Source organism: Calonectris borealis, chromosome 22 (assembly GCF_964195595.1).
Source record: "Calonectris borealis chromosome 22, bCalBor7.hap1.2, whole genome shotgun sequence".
Classification (NCBI taxonomy): domain Eukaryota; kingdom Metazoa; phylum Chordata; class Aves; order Procellariiformes; family Procellariidae; genus Calonectris; species Calonectris borealis.
The window spans coordinates 8,947,797-8,970,300 of record NC_134333.1 but is presented as its reverse complement, the minus strand read 5'-3'; the positions used below and the strand labels follow the sequence as shown (position 1 = coordinate 8,970,300).

The 22,504-nt window shown below is 61.5% G+C and overlaps 1 protein-coding gene across 1 annotated transcript in view; it reads left to right on the top strand.

Moving 5' to 3' along the window:
- Positions 1–22,504, top strand: part of SRCIN1 (SRC kinase signaling inhibitor 1) — a 57,889-nt gene that overhangs the window by 4,031 nt on the left and 31,354 nt on the right. Inside the window, exons 2-3 of the mRNA XM_075171154.1 lie at positions 6,588–6,871; positions 20,774–20,797. Coding sequence (XP_075027255.1) covers positions 6,588–6,871; positions 20,774–20,797 — 308 coding nt within the window. The remainder of the gene's footprint in view (positions 1–6,587; positions 6,872–20,773; positions 20,798–22,504) is intronic.

Below are 22,504 nucleotides of genomic sequence, written 5' to 3'. Positions count from 1 at the left end.
GTGCTGCCACAGGCATCCGGAGCGACCTGGCCCCTGCCACCAGAGCGGGGGGTCCGCTCTGGCCGGGACCCCCAGAGCTCGCCCTGGCATTTGTAGCTCTGCCGGCTGCTGGGCTCGGTGCTGCAGGGTGAAAGCAGAGCCGCTTAGCCACCGTAAGGGCAGTCACACAAGGCTTATCCCCTTACAGACCCCCGACTGCCGTGTCAGCGGAGCCCACCCCACCGGGCTCTTGCTTTTCAGCATCGCAGCCGCCTCCTGACCCCCCCGGCCATCTGCCCGCAGCCGCCCCCCGGGCTGCCTCCCTGCCGTCCCCCCCGGCCCCTGCCCTCCTGCGAGGATCCGCTCGGGCGAGGGGAGGAATGGCTCCCAGCGCGGAGCTGGCAGGAGATCCCAGGAGATGCTGAGCCGAGGAGACAGTGCGAGGAGGAGGAGGAATGAGGCGAGGAAGGACAGGACCCAGCTCGTGCTTTTCGGCTGCTGCTGCTGCCGTGGGATGGGGACGGGGAGCCTGCAAAGCAACCCACAGGGGAGGGGCAAGGCTGGAGGGCTCCTCGGGGGGCCGGGTCCCCCTTCCCTGGGTGCCAGCACGGGGGCCAGCCTGGCTCACGTACCCCAGCTCGAAGGAGGGATGTGGGGACGGGGCTCCGGGCAGGCGGGTGCTGGTCCCGATCCCGAGCACAAAGCGAGCAGCCGGGCGTGCTGGCCCTGCGCTTGGCGCTGCGTCCACGGCAGTTAGGAGGTGAACCTGTCTCCCGTTTCCGTGTGCACGCGTGGGTGTGATAACACCCGGCGAGGTGGGAAGTAGCTGCCACTTTTTACAGGGCCGGCCAGATGGGATTTCTCCTTCAGTTTGGGTTTTGACAATGACATGGGAATTTATCCGGTTGTTTCTCTGCTTCCAAAGTAAAGGAGCTGCTTGTCAGGGCAGCGTCGTGGAGAGATGCCAGCTGGACCGCCCCGAGCTCCAGCCGGGGAGCAACCAGTGTGCACCAGTGCAGCGCACGGCTTCAGAGCATCTCCCCATCGCCGCGCAGCTCCGGCAGCATCGGCAGGGCTGGCACTGGTGGGGTGCAGGCAGGGTGCAGGCAGCGTCCAGGGCACGTAGCGGCTGGGGACAGGCAGGGTCAGGTCTGCCGGGTCGCATCCGGACTGCCACCGCGCGCGGGCACCGTGCCCCCCCTCGCCTTCGAGGGGTCCTGTCTGCGCTGCCGGTGGAGCGGGGCCGTGGGGTCTGCGCGAACCCGGCTGGGAAGTTCCCGATGAAACGGTCGGCGGGTGGTGTTTTATTTTCCTTGGTTCCACTTGAATTTGGGAGTGAAAGGCACGGCGGGGAGCCCGCTGCCTGCTGCCCAGCCTGGGCTAAGCCGCGGCTCGGTGCTGCGGGGAGGGACCCTCGGAAATGGGGAGAGGAGGTGGGAGAGCTGCATCCCCCACTCCCGGGGGGCTGCCGGGCATAGCACGGGCATGGGGGAGGTTTGTGCCGGGACGGGTGTTAGTGGTCCCTCGTGGGCGGCCTTGGCATCGCCTGGCTTTTCCCAAGCGGTTCGGTGCCGCGTCTCCATCAGCCTGGCAGCAAGAGGATGGCAGGGGAGCTTCAGCCCAGCCGCCCGCCGGCTTTCACTGCCCGTACGGCTCGCCCGGCACCGCGCGAGGCGTGGGGAGGGCGTGCGGCCGCTCTCACCTCGACACTCGCGTGCTGGGATGGACCCCGGCTCTGTCCCGCTCCTGGCATTCCCGCGGGACAGCGGCAGCCGCAGCCCGTGGGCTCGACCTGAAAGAGGGATGCACTTCTCTGCAGACTGAATTTCAGTGAATAGATCTGGCTGTGTAAAGCGCTGGTGGTGGTTGGACCCGTTCGGCACCTGGCAGTGGCGTGGGCGAAGGGTGCGTGTCCCCCCCCCGGCGTGTCGGCTGGGCACGGCTTCGGTGGGAGAACACCGGCAGCTGGGCAGCTCCCAGCGCTTTCTGGCTGTGTTTGCTGGCCCCGTCGTGGGGGTGAGATGGGGCCCTGGGGCTGGTTCCGGAGGGCACTTGACCACCACATCCCCATCCCGAAATGAGTTCAAATAGAGCGTGGCTGAGCCACGGACAGGGCCCCCCCGGGCAGCAATGCCTCTGAAGGTCCCTTTACCCCAGCAGGTCCTGGCTCGGGCAGGGGGGGTATTTCTGGGGTCCCCCCCGAGGTTGGCTGCACAGCACAACAGGAGTTAAGTGCAGCCGGAGCAGGAGCCGTGCAGGCTCTCCCTGCCCTTCCCAGCTATCGCTCCCGTCCCCCGGGGCCCGGCAGCAGCGTGGCGGGGAAGGGGTTAGCGCCGAGCAGGGCTCTGGGTGCTGGGCAGCCTCCTCGGGTGCTGTGCAGGCAGCAGGCTGGCAGTGCGGCAGCCGCAGCCTTTGGGAGGAAGGCGAGTGCATCCCGCTCTTCCCGCTGCCTTAATGGCCGGCTGCGGGGGAGCCGCATCGCTCCGAGGGGCTTCTATTCTTTCGCCTCCCTTTCTCCCCAAATGTACTCGCTCCTTCCCCTCCCCTCACCCCTTTTTGTACAATTGCTTTCTTGGACTATTTTTCATGCTCCGCTAACTGCCATTGCTTTCACGGCCCGCGTGAGCCTTGCTGCCTCATGAAGATTTATGAAACTGCAGTAATAAACTGTGTTTGAAAGATCCTCTTTATGATAAAGCCCTGCCAAGCTGCTGGTGGGGGGATCCGAGTGGACCGTGCCGCCCACCCTGCAGCCGCTCTGACCTGGCGTGGCTCTCGCGGGGCAGCGCCCGCAGCACGGGGCAGGTTTTTGGGGGCCTCTCCCACCCCCGTCTCCCGGCGAGGGAGCAGGGAGCTGGTGGAGAGCTGCGACTCGGGCTGCAGAGCAGCGATCCTGAAGAGCATCACCCAAAGCGCGGCTGGGCACCGGTGCCTCTGGTGCCGCTGCTCTCCCGGGAAGGAGGCGATGGCCGCATCCTGCTAGGAGCCCGGGCTGCGGCCCCGGCGTGGGTGACACCTCTGCCGGCAGGTAAGGAAGATGGATGGATGAATCGGCAAAGAGAGCCGCGCTTCCTTAACCCCCCGCTGCTCGGAGAGGGGCTTGCCAGGATTTACCGTGGGATTTTGGCTGTCGTGGGAGCCCTGCGCCCGGCCAAGGAGCCGCCTTCAGTCCCTGCAGACCTGGGGGCTGCCTCCCCCGTCCCGCCGAGGCCGTTTGCCGGTCGCCGTGGAAGCTGTCCTGCGCCCGCGGGTAAGCGATGGGATGGTCCCTGTGCGGGGGACACGTCCCGGAGGGGCACCCACTTGGCTGGGCTGGGGCAGTGCCGAGATGGGGACCCCGGGCAGGCTCCGGCCAGCGGCTCTCCCACCCCACTGACCTACTTGGAAGCAGCCCCGGGAAGCATTTTCCAGGGATCTGCTGCTGCCATCACCGGCAGCGGGGCAGCCCGTGTGTGGGTACCACTGCTCCAGCATCCATGCACGGTCCCTGCATGGGGGGAAGAGAAACAACTTGGGGAGGGGATTTCGGGTGGCAGGATGTAATTATTGGGGTGAGGCCAGGAGGGAAGGAGTAACACCCTTTTCTCACGCATAGTGCCAGGGAAGCATGGCCGTGGGTGGTTTAAGGTCCCTTTCCAAAGGAGCCCCAGTCGTTGGCTGTTCCCTTATCTCTGCCCGCTCCGGGCTGGGATATCTGGAGGGGAAAGGTGGCCTTGGTGGGGTTCGTGGATCACGGGGTTCGTGGTGCTGGGGCTGCCTCCCCCCCGCTTGCTCTGGAGCCCGACGAGGGATGCGGAAGCGGATGCGGCGCAGCTGGGGGTGGAAGAGCCCCCGACAGCACCCAGCTTTGCTCTGACCCCTGTGCAGATTGTGCAGGGCTTTTCAAATCATCCTTTTTAGTAATCGGCAGAGAGACAGCGAGCTGGCGCGTTCCACTCTCGGAGCATGTAATTAGGGAGTGGGGAGCTGCATGCTGATGCATGGCTTGGCAGCGAGAGGAGGAGGAGGAGGGTGGGAAGGAGCCGGGAATGTGGCCTCAGCCCAGGGCTGCTAAACCCGGGGCTGGTGGAGGCACCAGGGAGGCGGCTGCAGGGAACCGGCCCCCCTCGCACCCTCCAAGCCCCCGTCCCTGCACCTTCCTCCGGCTCGAGACCTCCTCGCTGCCGCTCTCCCCAGCGAGGGAGAGGAGCTGCAGCTCCTTCCTCCCAGCCCTGTCGCTGCTGCAGCTGGGGGCTTTCAGGGTGCCCCTTCATCCCTCTTTCATAGTCTTCCCGGACACACCATTCCGATGGGACACAACAAGGCTGGGAGTCCCAGTGGCACTCAGGGTCCGGCACTGCGGAGGGGCTGGTTTGGCAGGGATGGGCCATGCTGGGCACATTGCCTGCGCCGGGGGGTGCCGGGAGTCCCACTCCCCCTCTTACCCCCCCCCACCCCGAGCTGGGAGCTCCCTGGCTGCTCCCGAGGATGCTCCAGGGCACTGCCAATGGGCACTCGGTGCTGGGGCTGGGCTGGGGGCTGGGGGCTGGATGCGGCCCCCCAGCACGTCTCCGCTGCTTTGCCGTCGTAAAGCAAGCGCTTGAGCAGCCGGCCGAGGGCAGGAAGGAGTTTTCTGCCTGGTAGCAGCAAACCCTCGGTGAGAAGCGTGTGTTGGGGGGGTACGTGAAAGGAGAGGTGGGAAGGCAGCTCCTGGGGCGCAGCAGGGCGGTAAGAGGAGAAATGGCTCCATCTGCGTTTCCCATCAGCGCTGGAGTTTAGCAGAGGCTCCGCAGCCGGTGGCGCCCGGGGACCCCGGGACGATGCTCTCAGCCCCGCACTGCGCTGCCTCCTCCTCTGCCAGCAGAAGGACCGAGGTGTCCCCGCTGACATCCCTCCTGTGCCACTTTCCCTGGGGGATCTTGGGGTGTTTTGCACGTGACCGATGTGCTGCCACGACCTCCCCCGTGACGCGGTGACGCGGGGACCCGGCTGAGTGAAGCGGCGAGGTGGGGAGGGACCGGGAGCTTCAGCTCTCGCTGAAATTCTGCTGCCGTCTTCTGGGTATGGGGGTGATGGTCCCCCAGCTGAGGTCACGCTTAGTGATGGAGCCGTGGGGAAGGGAGCTGGACCGGTTGTTTTTTGGAGGAGGAAAGTGGGGATCAAGCTTTGGCGGGGGCAAGGATATCCCTGAGGCATTTGCTGAGAGCGTTGTGTCCCCGCCTGGCTCATAGCAAACTCCTTGTATGACCTTGAGCAGAGGAGTTATGTCTGTGGCATGCACTGGAGTCCCGTCCTACATCAATAACACAATCAGTTGATATAAAGCTAATATGTCGGGCTGATAAATAATTAAGGGAAAAGGAAAAACCCTCTATGATTTGCTTAACAGGAGCTTGGGAAGGAAGGGAGGGGGAAAAAAAGGACAAGGAAGGAGATGAATAATGGATCAAGGTTAAACAGTGAGCGAAAAAGGAAAGCCTTAACGCGGTGAATCCCTGCAACACACATGCTGCAGGTTGCCAAACTAGTTAGCGGCGGCAAAGCCAGCTCGTGGCCTCGGCGCAGGCACGGCGGCGGCGGCGGCGGCCGGGACCAGCCCAGGGCTGTGTGACACGGGCTCAGATGGCACGAGACCCTCAAAAGTGGCTTCAAGGGGTGGGGGCCGGTGCCTCGGGGCGGCTCTGCAGCAGGCGTGGGGCTGGGGGGCCGCGGGTGGCCCCGTCCTGCAGCCACCGAGGAGGTGCCAGGCACTGGCAGCGAGCAGGGACTTCCAGGCATTAATTACCGCTCGCATTGTGCACGCTCGGCACAACTTCCCTGGAAATTAAAATCACAACGTGCAGCTAATGAATTATTAGCAAAGGGACAAGTCCCTTTTGCCTCACTGCATGCGTGACCGCCTGCCTGCCCCCCTGCCTGCGCTCGCTGCCCGCTCTGCCCGCCCGGGATGGGGTGAGCTCTGCGAGGGGGCTGGGACGGGCAGAGCATCCCCGCCGTGCCGGGCGGCCGTGCTGGGTTTGGTGCCCGAGGGCTGGGCCGGCTCCTGGGGGGCTGCAGGGTGGGGGGCTGACGCTCCGGCGGGGGTCTCGGCAGGGCCTGGCGGTGGGGGGTGCTGCCCGGCCGCGCGGGCAGCAGCGCAGTGCAGGCGCTGGCGGGCAGACACGAGCCTCCCTCCGCCCTGGCCCACGTTTCATTTTCTTTTTGGTTTGTCCGTGTGTCTGTGTCCCCGTGTCTGTCTGTGCTCCGGAGCAGTGCCCGGCTCCTGTGTCTTGTCTGTGCCGTTTTAATGACCCAACGCTGTTTTATTCATGTTTCGGTTCTGAACATCGTGGTCCCGGTGGCATCCCAGCCCCTCCATCCCTCCTGCTGCCCCCTGCCCCATCCATCTCCTGCCACCACCAGCCCCGTGCCCGGGGACACCGCTGCCATCGCAGGGGGACAAACCCTGCACCCACCAACCCCCCGGTTGTATCCCGTTGAGGGATGACCCCGCTCCCAGCTAGGCTCAGCTATCACTTCTAGCTTAAAACACCCCCCCCCCCCAAATCTTAGCACCCCACCTCTGCCCCATAGCAGCGGGGCCACCCCGGGGCCAGCCCTGACCCCGCTCTGCTCTCCCCCCCGTGCAGATCCCGAGAGGACGAGCACCCACATGATCTCGGCGGACGATGCCGAGTACCCGCGGGAATACCGGACCTTGGGCAACGGCACCCGGCGCTTCTCCAACGTAGGGCTGGTGCACACCTCGGAGCGCCGGCACACCGTCATCGCCGCCCAGAGCCTGGAGGCCCTCACCGGCCTCCAGAAGTCGGAGATGGAGCGCAAGCGGGACGCCTTCATGGACCACCTGAAGAACAAGTACCCGCAGCACGCGCTGGCGCTCCGGGGGCAGCAGGAGCGCATGCGGGACCAGGTAAGGGGCGTCTTCTCGGGGTGGGGGGACCCCATCTCACCCTTTGGGGCTCTCCGGAGGAGAAGAGGCTCACGGGGGGCTTGGATGGTGCACGGAATGGGTGGCCGCTTGCAGCAGCCCCGGGGGGGGAGCATCCCCCAGGTCTGAGGAAGAGCAGCCCCCAGCCCCGAGGGGGAGCACCCCCCTCTCTCCCCAGGGCTGGGGGGGTCCCAGGCGGATTTGCCCTGCCATATGGGTGGACTCGATCCCTCTGGCTGTTGGCAGCCATGGGGAGGAGAGGGATGTTTCTCCGTGCAGAGGACGTGCAGAGGGGTGGGTGTGATGGCCCTGAGGGGCAGCTGGCACCTGGATTTGACCCGGGGTGACACCCAGCCCAGGTCTCAGCCGGGCTGCCAACCCCGACCTCTCCGGGGAAGGGGCAGCCGGACCCGCGGGCTGGTGCCTCTGCAAACCCTGCAAAACCTTGCACGGCCCTGCAAGCCTTGTCCGGGCTCCCCACGTCTCTGCAGCCCCCCAGTTCTGAAGCAGTCGCTCCCTGCCTTAGCTCGCATGGTGCAAAAGGCCTAAATAAATAGTTTGCCCAGGCAAAGCTTCGCCCCGGCCCTCGCCCCCAGCCTGGCTGCAGCTCTGCGGCACGTCCCAGTGCCAGCCCGCGGTGCCCGGGCACAGCCTGTCCCCGGGTGTCCGTGCTGGGCGTGAGGATTTAGCGTTAATCGTTGTTTGGGCAGGCTGTTGCTGTGAGCACGGGCTTAAATCCCAGCCGAGCCCCAGTGCCCTCCCCGGTGTTACCCCCCAGTTGAGGACATCAGTGCAAAACCGCGGCCAGCCCTGCCCTGAGCGGCACAAGCGCCGGGCCGGGGATGCTCTCTGAGCCAGGCGGTGCGGTGCAGCTCCTGGGGCAGGCGTCACCTACCGAGGTGCCAGGGAGGCTGGTGAGCTTGGGGGACTGCGGGGCAGGACGAGCAGCGGCAGCGAGGGGCCGCGGCTCTGCCCCAGCACGTGCTGCCGCGCTGTTTGGTACCCGCGTCCACGCGGGGATGTCCCTTGGTTGCCTGTTCCCCGGGGACTCAATCCTCCCCCAGGGACCAGCCGGTCCTCGGAGCAGGACAGTGGGTGACGCGTCTGGGCACCCTTGCAGAAAGCAGCAGAGCCCAAGGGCTGAACGGGCCCCGGGGACAATACCCCCCCCTTGTGCCCGGGGGTGCCCCCAGGCCAGGCAGCACCCTAGGGTGCTGGGGACCCCAGACCGCTCCTCCTCCGGGTAACAGCGATGCCCCAGCGATGCTGTCGGGGCAGCAATAAATCCCCCCTAAACGGGCACTTTTATGGAAAGGCACAGGGGAGGGAGAGCGCGGAGCAGCTGGAGGAAGTGGCTGGAAAGAAATCTTATATCATCTCCAAGCAGACGCCTCCCCGAGGGACGGAGGCGACGGCTCCCAGACCTAGCGCGGCGGAAAGAAATCCAGCTTTGTAAGGAAAACCGGCGGGGCCCCGGCGTGCCGCCGTCGCTGCCTCCAGCCTCGCCCGGCGGGGCTGCTTCGGGGAGCCCCGGGGGTCCCCGCTCTGCAGCCCCTCTCCTTGCGAAAAGCTCGTGGCTGGATGCAAAGGGGAGCGGGCAAATCCTGCACAGCTGCCGGGGGGCTGCGGGGATTTGCACCAGCCGAGCATCCAGATTTTGGCCGAGGGCTAATTATCGATGGTGGCTTTGCCATCGCCGTCAGCCCGAGCGGGGCCGGGTGCCACACACGGTGCACCATCCATATCTGCGCTGCCACTTGCGAGACGGAGCGGTGACATTTCCACCCGCAGAGTGGTATTTCTCAGTAAATAACCAGGAATCTGTCCCTTATGATTACAATGATTTAAAGACTTTTTTTTTTTTTAAAAGCACCTATAAAAAAAATCCAGCTCGTGTTGACTTGGGGTCCCTTGCTCAGGGCCATGGGTGCCCAGTGGGACCGGGGGGGGTCTGGGCATCTATTGGCACGGGGCAAACCCAGGCTGGCTTTTTGGGGCTCGGTGGCAGAGGGGTGAGGGCTCCGCTGCGTGGCCGTGCAGGGCCATGGCCCCGGGCTGGCTCCGTCCCCCCTGCCCCGCGCAGGGGCACAGCTCCGTCCATCAGCCCAGCCACAAACATCACCTATTTGTGACTTGTTGGGAAAGAAAAAAAACCCCAAATCCTATTTTTTTTGTCTTTTTTTTCCCCCCCTTTTTTCTTAGTTTTCCCTGCAGGTGGTAAATAATAATGGGGAGAAAATGAAACTAGAAACACTGGAAACCCTGGGTGCCAACCTTTAAGTGACATTGGGATACAACACCGGGCCTGCCTGAAATGTTTGAAACTTGCTTTGCTATTCTAGGGGAGCCTGGCAGGTATTTCAGATCACAGGCTTTGCTATTTCCTTTTTTTTTTTTTAAAATTACATACGAGAGAGTTTACAAAATCAGAGGTGAATAGAAACATTTCATAAATGTCAACATCCCTTTCAGCGTGGCGAAGCCTGCAGCAAAACGCCATTGTACTCGTGCATAGGAATTGGAAAGCGAGCACAATATTAATTTTAATCATATGTATCTATAACAGAGCAGAAAAAACCCAGGCAAGTAATCGTACCAACACCCAACAGACTGCTAGCAAATCTGCAGAGAAGTCCAAGGTGGCAGCTAGCTAATTTAAAACCCAGATGGGAGAACGCGTTAAATGGGCATGTTAACAATAAAGAGAGGAATGGGAGTGGGGAGGAGGTGCTGACGGAGCACGTCGGCTGCCGGGCTTTGGGTCTGCATCGGGGTAAATCCGGCAGGAGAGGGATGGTGCGGCCGGGTCTCTTGTCTCCCTGGGCATCGATGCTCTGGGACGGGCGATTCGGCCGGGACCACGTCCCCAGTGCCCGATATTGGACACTTAGAAAGTTAGGAACATTTAGAAAAAGAACAATCTAATGGTTTAAAGGGGGTGACCCCATCACCCCTCCCTGTTTCTCACTAATATCCACACGGCTTTTGGGCGGGCTTTTCTGCTCGGGGCTCAGAGGGTGCGTACCAACCGGGAATGCGTGGTTTTATGCAGATAAATTATAAACCCCAGAAAATAAGGGATTACAAACCCTCCCTTGCCCGTAACCAGTTAAATGCATGCATGCCAGCTGTATCGCAATTAAGCCCTGTCTACTCCCGCGCCGTGCAGCTCGTAAGCTGCAGCACGGGGTTAAATACCGCAGCGGAGCTGGAGCAGAAACATGCCTCTCTAAGGTCTAAATAAAAGTATATAAAAGCTTGGATTTAAGCTTGTCCAGTTCTGCTGCAGGGGAAAAAAAAAAAAAAAAAGGAAAAGGCTGGAGTGAGTGTTAACGTGTCGGTGGCTGCCTGACAGCCGCAGATTTGCAGCTGCCCAGAATAAATCCGACTTCGGAATAAATAAATAACAGCAGCGCAGATGTACGCACCCGCGAAGCCAGGCCCTGCTCTTTCCGGCCTCGCCAGCATCGCCGGGGTCTGCCCGGCCCTGGGGTGCGTTGGTGTTGTGTAGGGCAGGAGCCATCCCGCAGGCAGGGGTGCAGGCAGGGGCGCAGGCAGGCTGGGGAGGTGCTGGTTTGCTGCAGCTGGCTTTGTGCCTCAGTTTCTCTAAATGAAGTGGGGGGTCTTGGCTGCTTCCCTGCTCTGCAGTGGGGTGTGCTGCAACATCGGGGACGTGGGGGGGCTGAAATTCGGGGCTGGGGGTGGTGTGGGTCTGCGGGCAGGGCAGGGCGCGCGGCGGCGATTCTGCTCTCCCAGCTGGGAGCAATTTTTTGCATCGGTTGCTCTCAACAGCGCTTTGCCCCTCGCTACAGCGCTGTCGGCTCAGCAGCTCCCGGGTTCACAAGCGCCGCTCACGCCCGTGGTTTGGGCTGGGGGTGCAGCGGGGGCCGGGGGGGCAGGCGGGATGCTGGGGGTGCTGCAGCCCCCCGCTCCTGCCCGCAGATGCTCAGACCCCGCTCCCACTGATTAAAAAGAATATTAAAAAATCCCAGTTATTTTTATTGAACTTGCAGTTGCTGAGCCTTTTGGGGAGCGGGTGCTGATGCAATTCTGCATAACTGTAGGAAGGAAAAACTCCTGGGCAATTTGGGGTCCCGGGACCCCAGGGAGCAGGGGGGGTGACGAAGGCCGTGCCGAGCCGTTGCGGGTGGGCACTGTGTGCAGGGTGGCACCGGGGCTTGCGCAGCTCCTGCACGGGCTACAAAGCCCCCGAGGGTGCTGGGGTGGGGTGAGGTGAGCCCAGCAGCACCCTGTGCTGCAGCAGCATCTTATGGGGGGGTGTGCATGCGATGTGTGTGTGCATGCAATGTGTGTGCATGCGTGTGTGCATGCGTGTGTGTGCGCGTGCACAGGTGTGTGCATGCACCACGCTGCCCGTGCCCACCCACAGCCTGCCCTGAGCCCACCTTCTATGGCTCTGACAGGGTGCGTGGGGGGCAAACGCTGCAAAGCTGCTGGGCCTGGAGGGCTGGGCTGCCTGTCCCACCCCTGCACCCCTGGCCCTCAGCACCCACCGCTGCCGCCATTGTCCCCTAGCACCCACCCCTGCTCCAACTGCCCCATTGCACCCCCAATTCCCCTCAGCACCCCCCCTGCCCCATTGCACCCCCAGCACCCACCCTGCCCCATTGCACCCCCAATTCCCCCCAGCACCCCCCCTGCCCCATTGCACCCCCAGCACCCATCCTTGCCCCATTGCACCCCCAATTCCCCCCAGTTCCCACCCCTGCCCCATTGCACCACCAATTCCCCCCAGCTCCCACCCTGCCCCATTGCACCCCCAATTCCCCCCAGTTCCCACCCCTGCCCCATTGCACCACCAATTCCCCCCAGCTCCCACCCTGCCCCATTGCACCCCCAATTCCCCCCAGCTCCCACCCCTGCCCCATTGCACCACCAATTCCCCCCAGCACCCATCCTTGCCCCGTTGCACCACCAATTCCCCCCAGCTCCCACCCTGCCCCATTGCACCCCCAATTCCCCCCAGTTCCCACCCCTGCCCCATTGCACCACCAATTCCCCCCAGCTCCCACCCTGCCCCATTGCACCCCCAATTCTCCCAGCTCCCACCCCTGCCCCATTGCACCCCCAATTCTCCCAGCTCCCACCCTGCCCCATTGCACCCCCAGCACCCATCCTTGCCCCATTGCACCCCCAATTCTCCCAGCTCCCACCCTGCCCCATTGCACCCCCAGCACCCATCCTTGCCCCACTGCACCCCCAATTCCCCCCAGTTCCCACCCCTGCCCCATTGCACCACCAATTCCCCCCAGCTCCCACCCTGCCCCATTGCACCCCCAATTCCCCCCAGCTCCCACCCCTGCCCCATTGCACCACCAATTCCCCCCAGCTCCCACCCCTGCCTCATTGCACCCCCAATTCCCCCCAGCTCCCACCCCTGCCCCATTGCACCACCAATTCCCCCCAGCTCCCACCCCTGCCTCATTGCACCCCCAATTCCCCCCAGCTCCCACCCCTGCCCCATTGCACCACCAATTCCCCCCAGCACCCATCCTTGCCCCGTTGCACCCCCAATTCCCCCCAGCTCCCACCCTGCCCCATTGCACCCCCAGCTCCCACCCCTGCCCCACTGCACCCCCAATTCCCCCCAGCACCCACCCTGCCCCATTGCACCCCCACTCCCCTCCATCTCCCCTCCCCTCCGCCCCGCCCCCGCCGGGAGCGCGCGCCCCCGCCCGGCGGCCCGGCGCCGCGCGGTGGCAGGTGGAGTCGCGGTTGCCATGGCGACCGCGCCCCTATAAGGGCGGGCGCGCGGGGCCGGCGGCGGCCGCAGCGGCGGGAGGTGGCGGCTCCGCTCCGCGCGCAGCGGCCCCGGCCCCGCCCGCCCCCCTCCCCGGCCCGCGCTACCGAGCGGAGCGGCCGCGCCGAGCGGGGCTCGTCGGCGCTGCGGATCCCGGGCCGGGCTCACCTGCCGCAGGTACCGGGGCGAGGGGAGTCCGGTGGGGCGGAGCGGGGCGCATCCCTCGGGGGGAGGGGGGCGGGTCCGGTGTCGCGATTCCCTCCCGGTGTCCGCCGCCCCCTGCTGCAGTCCCCCGACCTCCCCTTCCCCAGATATCCTGGTTCCCCCCCCAAACCTCCCGGTCCCCCTCTCCCACGCCATCACCAGCCGGTGCCCCCGGTCGTGCCCTTCCCCTGGCCGCGGGGCTCAGCCCCATGGCGGGGGCAGCCCCCCTTCCCTCCAGCCCCCCTACCTTCCTCTTTCTTGGGGGTCCCCCCCCTCCCAGGCTCGCGGCGGGGAGGGGGGGGCTGTTTGTGGGTGCCATCGTCCCTGCGTTGCCCTTTAGTGCGGCAGTTGGGGGGGGCTCCCCCTGCTCCCCCCGGTGCCGCGCAAAGCCCTCGCTGTGCCCCTGCCACTGTGCAGCCCCGCGTTGTCACCCACGTCCCTGTCCCTCTGCAGGGGACACTGCTCCCCTCTCCCCCTTCTCGGGCTGCGGTGCGGGCAGCCGGAGAGGGGCAGATGGTGGCCTGGGCGTGCAGCGTCCCTGCGCCATGCGGGGGCTTGTCTCGCCTCCAGCTCGCTTGGCCGAGCATCCTTCCCGCGGGGGACCTGCCGGCACCGCGAGGACCCCCCGGGCGCGTGCCCAACCCGGACCTTGGAGCACCTTGACAGCCCCTCGCTCCAGCCCCCCGAGAGGCGATGGAGCTGGGCACGGGGAGAGGTGCCCGTGGCCTTGGCGTGAGGTTGGCATCGTCCTTGCGGGGTGTCTGACCGGGCTGGGGGTGCCCCCACCCAAGCAGGGCATGGGGTACCTGGACACTCTGCTTTTGCAAAACCAGGGGTGACGGTGGGTTGTCAATGCTGCCCGAAGAGAAGCGGTTGGTGGGAGCTCGCTGGGGCAGCGGGAGCGAGAAGCGGGACCCTTCGTTGCTCTTCCTGGGGTCTGATCTTGGTCTCCAGAGGTGGAGCGCGTTGTGAACCGCTGCAAACTGCTGTAATGGTGGAGGGGAGCGTGCCTGGCTGTCGGGAGTAACATGAACGAGCGTGTGTGTGTGTCCCTATGACTGCAGCCAGAGCTGTCTCTATTGATTCTCTTATTTTTCCCCTACTGGGAGCAATTCCTGGCTGATTAAAAGAGACCTGGCCCACGGTTTAGCTGGGAATCAGGTCCCTGGGATCTGGGAGTCATGCAAAGGTCTGTGGGTCACCCCACTTCTTCTTGGGCTTTATGCACAGAGCAGGGAGGAAGCAGGTCTTGAAGTCCCTGAGAAGTGGGTAATAAATATGACCGCGTTGGTGACAGCGATGGCAGCCCATGGTATAGGGAGGGCATTAACGAGCCCATGGTATAGTCCAGCAGGGAGATACCCAGGCATTGGATCCGACTCCATCCCAGCGGCAGGTGGGATGTGCCTGGCACGCTCCCCTTGGCACGCTTGGGCTCCCAGCACCGTTCCTCACTGCGGTTCAGGGGAGCGCGGTGCCGGCGCTGCCAGCCTGGAAGGGGTGTGCATGTTCCTGCCTCTCCGGCACACACGGACGCGACAACGTGAATGTGTGCATCCATCCCTGCCCCGCCGCCCAAAGTTTCCTCTTGTTCCTAACCCAAATTCGGCTCCTTCTGCCGGTGGCCTTGGAGGTCCTTGTGAGTTGGCCTCAGGCTGCTGCCCCCCCGCCCCGGTGTCACGGCGCTGGGCTGGTGCTGAGCGGGGTTAGCAGGAGAGAGAACGCCAAAAAGCTGCGGCAGCCAGAAAGGCAGCTCTTCTGTCCCCGCTGCTGATGCAGACCTGGCTCCGGCGGCGCTGGCAGCGTTAGGCAGGGGGTGAAGAGGAACAAGTTGGTCTTCACCAGCAGCTGTGTGTCGGTGCCCTCTGCCCCCCCAGCTTTGCTGCTGGCTGGGCAGGGTGGGGGCAGCCCCCCTCTGCTGCACCCTGCGGTGCTGGTACCCCCCAGGGACCCTGCGGTGGGAGGCAGGGCTGGCGTCACGAGGGGATGCGGCTGCTGTAGCCCCATGGGGAGATGGTTGCAGTGCTGACAGATCTGCAGGTCCTAGAGGTCCAGGGCACCCTGCACAGGATCCGGCCCTGCTCGCCCCGGTGTGGAGTTCCCCAGGGATTTGCCTGCAGGGATGAGCTTCCCTGGGTTTGGAGGCACCTGAGGGAAGGTGGAGGTCACCCCAAAGCTCTCGGGGGTCGAACCGTGGTGCTGTCCCCGGCAGTGTGCAGTGGGGAGCGGATGGATGCTTGCTGCCTGCTTGCTGCCTGCTTGCTGCCTGCTTGCTGCCTGCTTGCTGCCGGGTTTACCTTACACGTCCCTATTGTGTCGGTCCACCTACGCCGTGCCGTTGCCATAGCTACTCTGCAATCTGATCTGCCCAACTTCTGCCTGGTTTCCCTGCCTTCCCCCCAAAACCTTTGGCCCTGCTCCCCGGCCGCTCTCCCCACAGCCCGGGAGCAGGATGGAGGGTGGAGGAGACCTTGGCCCCTGTGCTGGGGTTGCACGGCCGCTGCCTGCTCCTGCCTGCATGGGCAGTGATGGGGCAGAGACCCCCTCCCCCTGTCATGACGCTGAGGATGTGCTGAGCACCAAGCCCGGACCCCAGGGAACCTGCAGCACAAGAGGGGTCCCTGACCTTGGACGTGGAGGCCACAGAAGGGAGATTTTAAAGCCCAGGCAGGCAGTTGCATGGCTGATCCTTGGCAGGGCGTTTGTCCTGATGCATCACTGCTCCAGGGTGTGTTGCTATAAACAGATGTTGTTGCTGATTTGCTTTTTGTTGGCATGAGGAAAGGAGGGGGCTTGAGTAAGGGTCAGGAGTGCAAATGTGTGCTCTAGTAGGACCTGGGCTGCCTCAGAGATGCTGCCTCGGAGATCAAGGCTACAATTGCTGCTGGAGAGCTGACGAACCTCTCTTGGAGAGAAGGCTGCGTGGGCAGCCGGAGGGGCCGTGCGGTCCTGCAGGCGAACTTTGAGCAGTGCGGCCGGGCCAGGGGCCTGTCGGTGACGCCTGCCATCGGGTCACTGTGACAGCCTGCTCTGGCATCTCTGATGACATCTCTTGACGGCCATCAGAGCCTCTTTGGGCTGGGGACTGGAGAGAGGTGTAGTAAAAGCCAAGCCCCTGCCTAAAGATGCCTGTGCCTGAAAGAGAAGCGGCAAAGCAAGCGCCTTGGTGCCCTTTCCACCATGGGGTCTGGGTTGGGTGACTCCCCTTAGGAGCCCAGGTAGACCCAGCGCTCCTGCATCCCGTCTTGTCTCCCGTTGGCCTCTCTGCTGCGTGCTGGGATGCTCAGGTTTGAGAGGTGCTTTTGCAGTAATTGCGAGACCTCAGATGGCAATATCTGCAAGGCACAGTGTCGGTGTCGCTCTTCGCTCTATCTGGTTACTGTTTGCATTCGACACTCTATCTTGTCATTTTGCTATTTCCACTTTAATTCAGTTTCTCTTGTGCTGAAAAGCATTAAAAAACTTTAATAAGGAGAAACAGATTAAATTCACTTTACTGTTATTTTTCAAGGAGATTTTTGTTTGTCAAGACGTTGTGCCGGAGGGGGACTCTATCAGGAACTGGAACTCCTGAAAATGAGTTAATTAAAAAGCCAATGAAGCTGCCTCTGTCCCTCCCTTTGGTGGAGCGTGCTGGGGATGCTGCTGCTGTCCATTTTAGAGGGACGCATTCAGTCCTGCCTTGTTAATCACTAACAGATTCGTGTTGTAATTGCTAACCAGGGGAAGTCTGCCTTGGTCAAGGCAGTGACTCACTCGGATTTCATTTACCTCCTGGTCTTCTCCTGGGACGATCACAAAGACTTTTTTTTTTTTAACTTAACTACAAAATGTTCTTCTCTACATTTCCCCAGCTCTGGTTTTCCTCTCTTCTGCAGCGTGCATGTGCGTGTATGCGGGCGCGTCTCTCTGAGCATTCGTGTGTGCATGGGTTCCCTCATGGCCGTGGGCTCACAGGAGCATCTCGAGCCCCATTTTGCGCTTGCAGGCGTGCTCCAGCTCCTAAGTGCACACGTGTGCACATGGCTGTGCTTTGGGGGGCCCCAGTCCTAGTTAGTCCATCATTTTGCAGCATCATGGACACGACTCTCTTTGTAATTATAATCTCAGCCTTTGTAATTCTTCATACCTTCTGCACAGCTCTGCTGCAAGTGAGCTGCCTGTTTTATCGGTTGTAACAAGGCTGTCGCTTCAAATCCTCTCTCAGACCATTATCTCCCTTTGATGCTTTTGAAGAGCCAGCGATATGTTAATTCTTCCTTGGTCCTCTCCTCTTCCCTTCTCTTTCTACACATCCACCCTTGCCAGCCTGGCCGGTGCTGGGCGCAGCGCTCGGTCTGTCCCTGCGCCGTCCCCCGGCTTTGGGGGGGCTGCTGGGAGGTGGCTGCATTTAAGGCTGTGGCTGTGCTGCCCTGGTCCCCTGTCTCTGCCAACTCCTTGGGTGCAGCCTGTGCCCGGAGCAGGGTACCTGTGTCACGGGAATATGTCTTTTTTTGCTTTGGGAGATTCGGGGTGGAGGATGAGCAAACGGCAGGACGGGCTGGGCAAAGCGCCGGCGCTGAGCCCTGCTCCTGCCAAGCCCGGTGCGGCAGCAGCGCCTGCAAGGACAGATGGAGCCCCCGAAAGGTCTGCGTGGTGGTGTCCATCACCCACTTGGCCCTGGCAGACAGCACCAGATTGTCGGCCCTGGATCGTCCTGCCTCTCGGCAGGGTACGGGCAGGGCAGGCAGCGCATCCCCTCGCCCCCATCCAAGCCCGCAGCCTGGCCGCCGGCAGCAGCCCCGCTGCAGGCAGAGCCCTGCCTGGGGGTCCCGCGCCGTTCCTGGGGCTGCCAGCGACGGGGCTTTTCTGGGGCCGGGTCCAGGGACCGGGAGAATGTGGGTGCCGTGCTGTGCCGTCCTGGCGCGGGCTCTGGGTCATGCTAACCAGCCCGAATCTCTTCCAGAATATTCTTGATTCTGTCCCACAGCACTTGGGCTTTGGACAAGCTCATCACCAGTTGGGTGTGGAGTGGTTGTGTGCGGTGGGGATGTAATTTATGGACTTTGTGATAAGCCTGTCCAGTCATCCTAAAATAATAAATAAAATACATACCAAGGGCTGGCACGAGATAGGATCAGTAATATCAGGGTCTGAGGAAAATTACTGAGACTCCTCAACAGCAAAATAAAGAGCATGGAGGGGGGGGGGGGGGGGGAAAGAAGTTGCAGAAGGAAAAAGTCAGGAGCATCATCTCCTACCACAGACTGGGTCGGGGACTGGGACAGACTGGTTTGGCCACAACTCTTCCGAGTTGGCCGAAATACCCAATCCCATTGTGGAGGCCCATTGCAGCCATTCAAAGCACAAAGGAGTTGAGGGGGGTGAGCATCCCCCGGGTGTGAAGGCACCATATCCATGCCTCCAGGGACCAGGCATCTCCGGCGCTGCCCTCCCCGGGTGGGGGGTCTCTTGTCCCCCTTCCTCGCCTGGGCGTACTGGTGGTGAGGTGGGGAGAACCAGCTGCTAGATGGGGTGAGTTTGGCACGGGAAAGGGATGAAGGATTGAAATTGGCTGTGATTTATTAAGGGTCCCTCACGCAGCCTTTCCTGGGAGGCGGCATCCGAGTTTGGTCTTGGGGAGTTTGGATGAGGGCTGCCAAGCAGAAGCAGAGTTATAAAACTGCTGCCCTGCGCAGCTTAACTCGAGACATTTCCAAATCAAGGCACGGCATGTCAAACCCTTCAGGAGCTGATGCAATCCTGCTCACCTCGCGGAGACAGCGAGATGGGCTGTTGTTTCCCGTGGCTCCTCTAGCCGAGGAGGAGCATGCTGCCGGGCATGCGGTTGCAGCAGCCTGAGCTTCTACCCGGGGTCGGATGCTTTGGCTTGACACACGGCAACGCTGCAATTTGGGCTTTGCCCCCGTGCACGGCCGGGCAGGTACCAGCGCCGCCAGCCTTGCCTTGCGCCCGGCATCTTGCACTGGGAGCTCAGGCTGCAAAGAGCTGCCGGTGCAGCGGGCGTGTTAATTGCTAGAGAGGATGGATGGCTTCCTTTAGTACCGAAAGGCATTCTGAGGCAGTTTCTTGCTTTCAAGCTCCTGGTGTTTTGGAAAAGCTTTACGTGCCCAGGATAGGCTTGGATCCTGCTGGTTGTTATCTAATAGTGCCCGGTAATCACGGCTCTGGGCTTCTATTTCTGATTCTGCTTCTGAGTCACAGTGTGCCCTTGGAAAAGACCTTTGTGCCTTGAGGCTTGCCTGCATGAAAACACTGCACTCGTTTGACTTAAATCACTTTTAAAACAGTTTTGGTTTGGTTGAGGTAGAACTTGGTTTGGGTCTACTGATGTCTTACGGGATATTAATGTGAACTGCATCTTGAATTGGAATAAGAGCATCCTGCTGATGCTTGAGATGAGTCTAACAAGTGAGTTTGTGTTTATACCCATAGACTAGACCTCTGTTTACCTTGTCAGCAGAAGGGTTAATACCCCAGCAGCAAATCTGCTAGTGGATTGTTAAAGTCCTTGGATAAATACTCCGTGGTCTAACGTTATTGCCACTTCTTTCTCTGCTCCCAGAGCGCTGCGATAGGAGACTCCTTGGCAGCCAGCGGGCATTGCAGGGACTGATGGGGAGCTTGGTGCAGGAGCTTGCTTTCTGTTTAAAATAATAATAATCATAATAATAATCGTCCTCTAAGTAACAAACTAGATTTGCAGCCACGGTGATTGTGGTGGGGAAATAAATGCTGTAAAAAAGCAAGGCGGTAGGTGAGTGTGAAAGGGGGGAAAAGAGCAGTCAAGAACTTTGATCCCAATAAAAAGACCGTTGGGACAAAAGCTGCTCTGCACCCATTTCTCCCACCCCACCCATCAGCTGCACATCGTCTCGGTGGTTTCAAAATGCTTCCCCTTCCAGCGAGGTGGAGCACACTTCTTGTCACCAGATCTACCTTCCCTCCGGCTGGGTACGCAGCCTCCTCAAACACGGTCTCAGGGTGCCGCTGGGGCCGGGGTGCTGCTGCCCGGGCGTTAGGGGACCAGCCCCGGGGCGGGATGAAGCTGCTTGCGATGCTGCTGTGCCAAGCGCATGCCCTGCTCTGAAGTGCTTCGCTTCGCCCGCAGCAGCGGGGAGCTCGCCTGTCCCCGTCCGGCGGCGCCGTGTGCTGGGGGTGCTCGGCCCTGGTGCGCTCTGGGGACTTGCTGGGCTCCTGCAGCCCCGTCCTGGCCACGCGAGCCCGGCGCTGCCCTGGGAGGGGGGCCCGAGTCTCTAACCCGCGCTCCGCTGCCCGACGGTGGGTATTGCAGCGAGCCGCAGCTCCGAGCATCCTCGGGACTTTCGGTGCAATCTCCCACTGGTGATTATCAGTGGGTGGCTTGGGAGAAAAAAGCTCCCAAGCTCTCCAACTTGCTGGGCTGCAAGCGATGCCAGCTCCTGTCATTCGCTGTAGCACATTGGCTTGACACGGGTGGAAACGCTGCGAAGAAGCAACAGAGGGAGGTAGCAAGGGCAAAGAGGGGGGATTGGAAGATCCCTTTAAAAATGAAAATTATTCTGGCTTCCAGCACCGACTCCCAGGGCACAGCCTGACCAGCACGTGCTAGGACGGTGTGGGCATACCGGTCACTCCAGTAGTGATGCTGGGCTGCCGTCCTGCTCCCCGCTTTGCTCTGCTTCAGTTACCTTGCACCCCGGTCTGCATTCAATACCCATTGCCGTCCCTGCCTGCTTGCATGGTCCTGCTTCCCCTTTGCCAGCCCTTAGCAGCATGAAACTTAAGCAACCCGCTGGGAGGGGACTTCAAGCAGAAATGAGAGCAGGTTGAATGTCGCAGTTTAAAGTCAACAATTCTCAAAAGGAAAACAAAAGTCAAACCAGAATCTTAATGGTATTTTTTGTTTTCTTTTGTTTTGTTGTTTTATTTTTTGTTAGCAACCCAACTACTGGAGCTTTAAGGTCAGTATTTCTGATTTTTCATGCTTCTGTTTGAAATGCATGCACTTCTCCACCCTTGCCTCATCTCTGTGTCTGTGTCAGGGGGTGGGAGCTTGGGTTTTTTGTTGAGGATTCCTGTGCCAAAGTAGTTTGTTCTCAGCTCAGCAGCAGTTTAAGCTCGTGAGAAGGATCTTACGCTTTTGGGTTGAGTTGTTGTGCAGACATAAACCGATTCTCTCAGAGGGATGAATCTGTGTCCTGCCCTCATTTAGACCACTATCACCCCACAGTCAAATCCTGCTGCTTTGGAGTTATTTCACTGCAGCAGAGACCTTAACTCTGGGACCAGGACAGAAAAGAGCCTGTTCTGGATGGGCTCGGAGATCGGCCAGCGGAGCTCCATCCAGGTGCCTGCTCCCAGGCAGAGGTACAAGGGTTGCTCTGATTTCCAGCCGCCTCGTCGGAGGAGGAGGAGGAGGGCTGCCGAGCAGAGCCTGTCCCTCCCGTCGGTGGCCCTGCCCAGCGCTGGGACCTGCCGAGCTTCCCATCGCACGGTGTGTCGGTCACTTATCCGCACTTGACTGTTTGCCCAGCACCGCTTCCCCCTTCGGGCTCCTCGCCTCCCTCTCCCGAGCCCCTCGCTCCCCGGAGAGCCCAGGCTGATCCCAGGCAGGAGACTCGGGGGTCTCGGGATGGGGGGTGCTGGCGTGCTGCTCCCCAAAGCTGGGCTCTGCCTGCACCTTGCAGGAGGTGGGGGTGGCGGAGGAGCGGGCTTTCCAACAGAAATGCCGTGCCGGACCTCAGAGACCGGCTTGTGTTTGGCGTGCCGAGGGGCCTCTAGAGCAGACAGCAAAGTTATTTGTTGGGCTGGTGGCGTTGAGCCCTGCGGGAGGGGAAGGGGCAGCTCTGTCCTGCGTTGGCCATCGCATCTCTGTCTCCATCCTCTGCTTGGGCGTTACGGTACCAGCCTGTTCGTCACGAGGCTGCTGCAGGAGCGGCAGAATGGAGAAAGCGTTAATGTTTGCTTTATTGCACCGGGATCTTTGTGCCTAAACCCACCTCTTCCAGGCTACACAGAGGGGACCCTGACGGGAGTCTCCTGGCAGCGCCGAGGGTCTGTGCCTGCTGGTGATTCCTGCCAGCACCTTGCAAACAGTCACCCTATTGTCTGGCAGGGTGAAGTACGCATGTCATCGCAACTCCCCTTCCTCCCTCCTCCTCGCCCAGGGATGCGGTGGCAACACTTCAAGGTCAGGCGTGTTGCTGGATGACCTTGGCGTGTTGTCCCCGGTGGGTTTTCTCTTCCTGTGGAAAAAACAGGCGCTTTCCTTAGTTGGCAGCGGAGAGCGGAGGAGTCGTAAAATGCATAATATGTGCACTTGTTCCGAGTTTTCATTCTTGAAGTACTTGCAGCGTAAAACGCATGTGAGCAGCAGCTCCCCGAATATTCAGCTGTCCGAGTTCTCACCGGCCGGTTTCAGCCACGTGCTCTCGGGGACATTCCTGGGACTGGGGGGGAAGGCACAAAAGCCTCAATTTTTTTTTTTTTTTTCATTTTTTGTGAGTAAGAAACAAAAGGGATTCAAACTTTAGGGGTCCACCCACCCCAGAGGGGTCTCCTCAGCAGCAGCTGGGGGGTTGCAGCCACAGAGGGTGCGTTTTCTATAACTACCTATTTTTCCACCGGATCCTGGAAGTACTTTGCATTGCAAGCGGAGCATCTTCCCC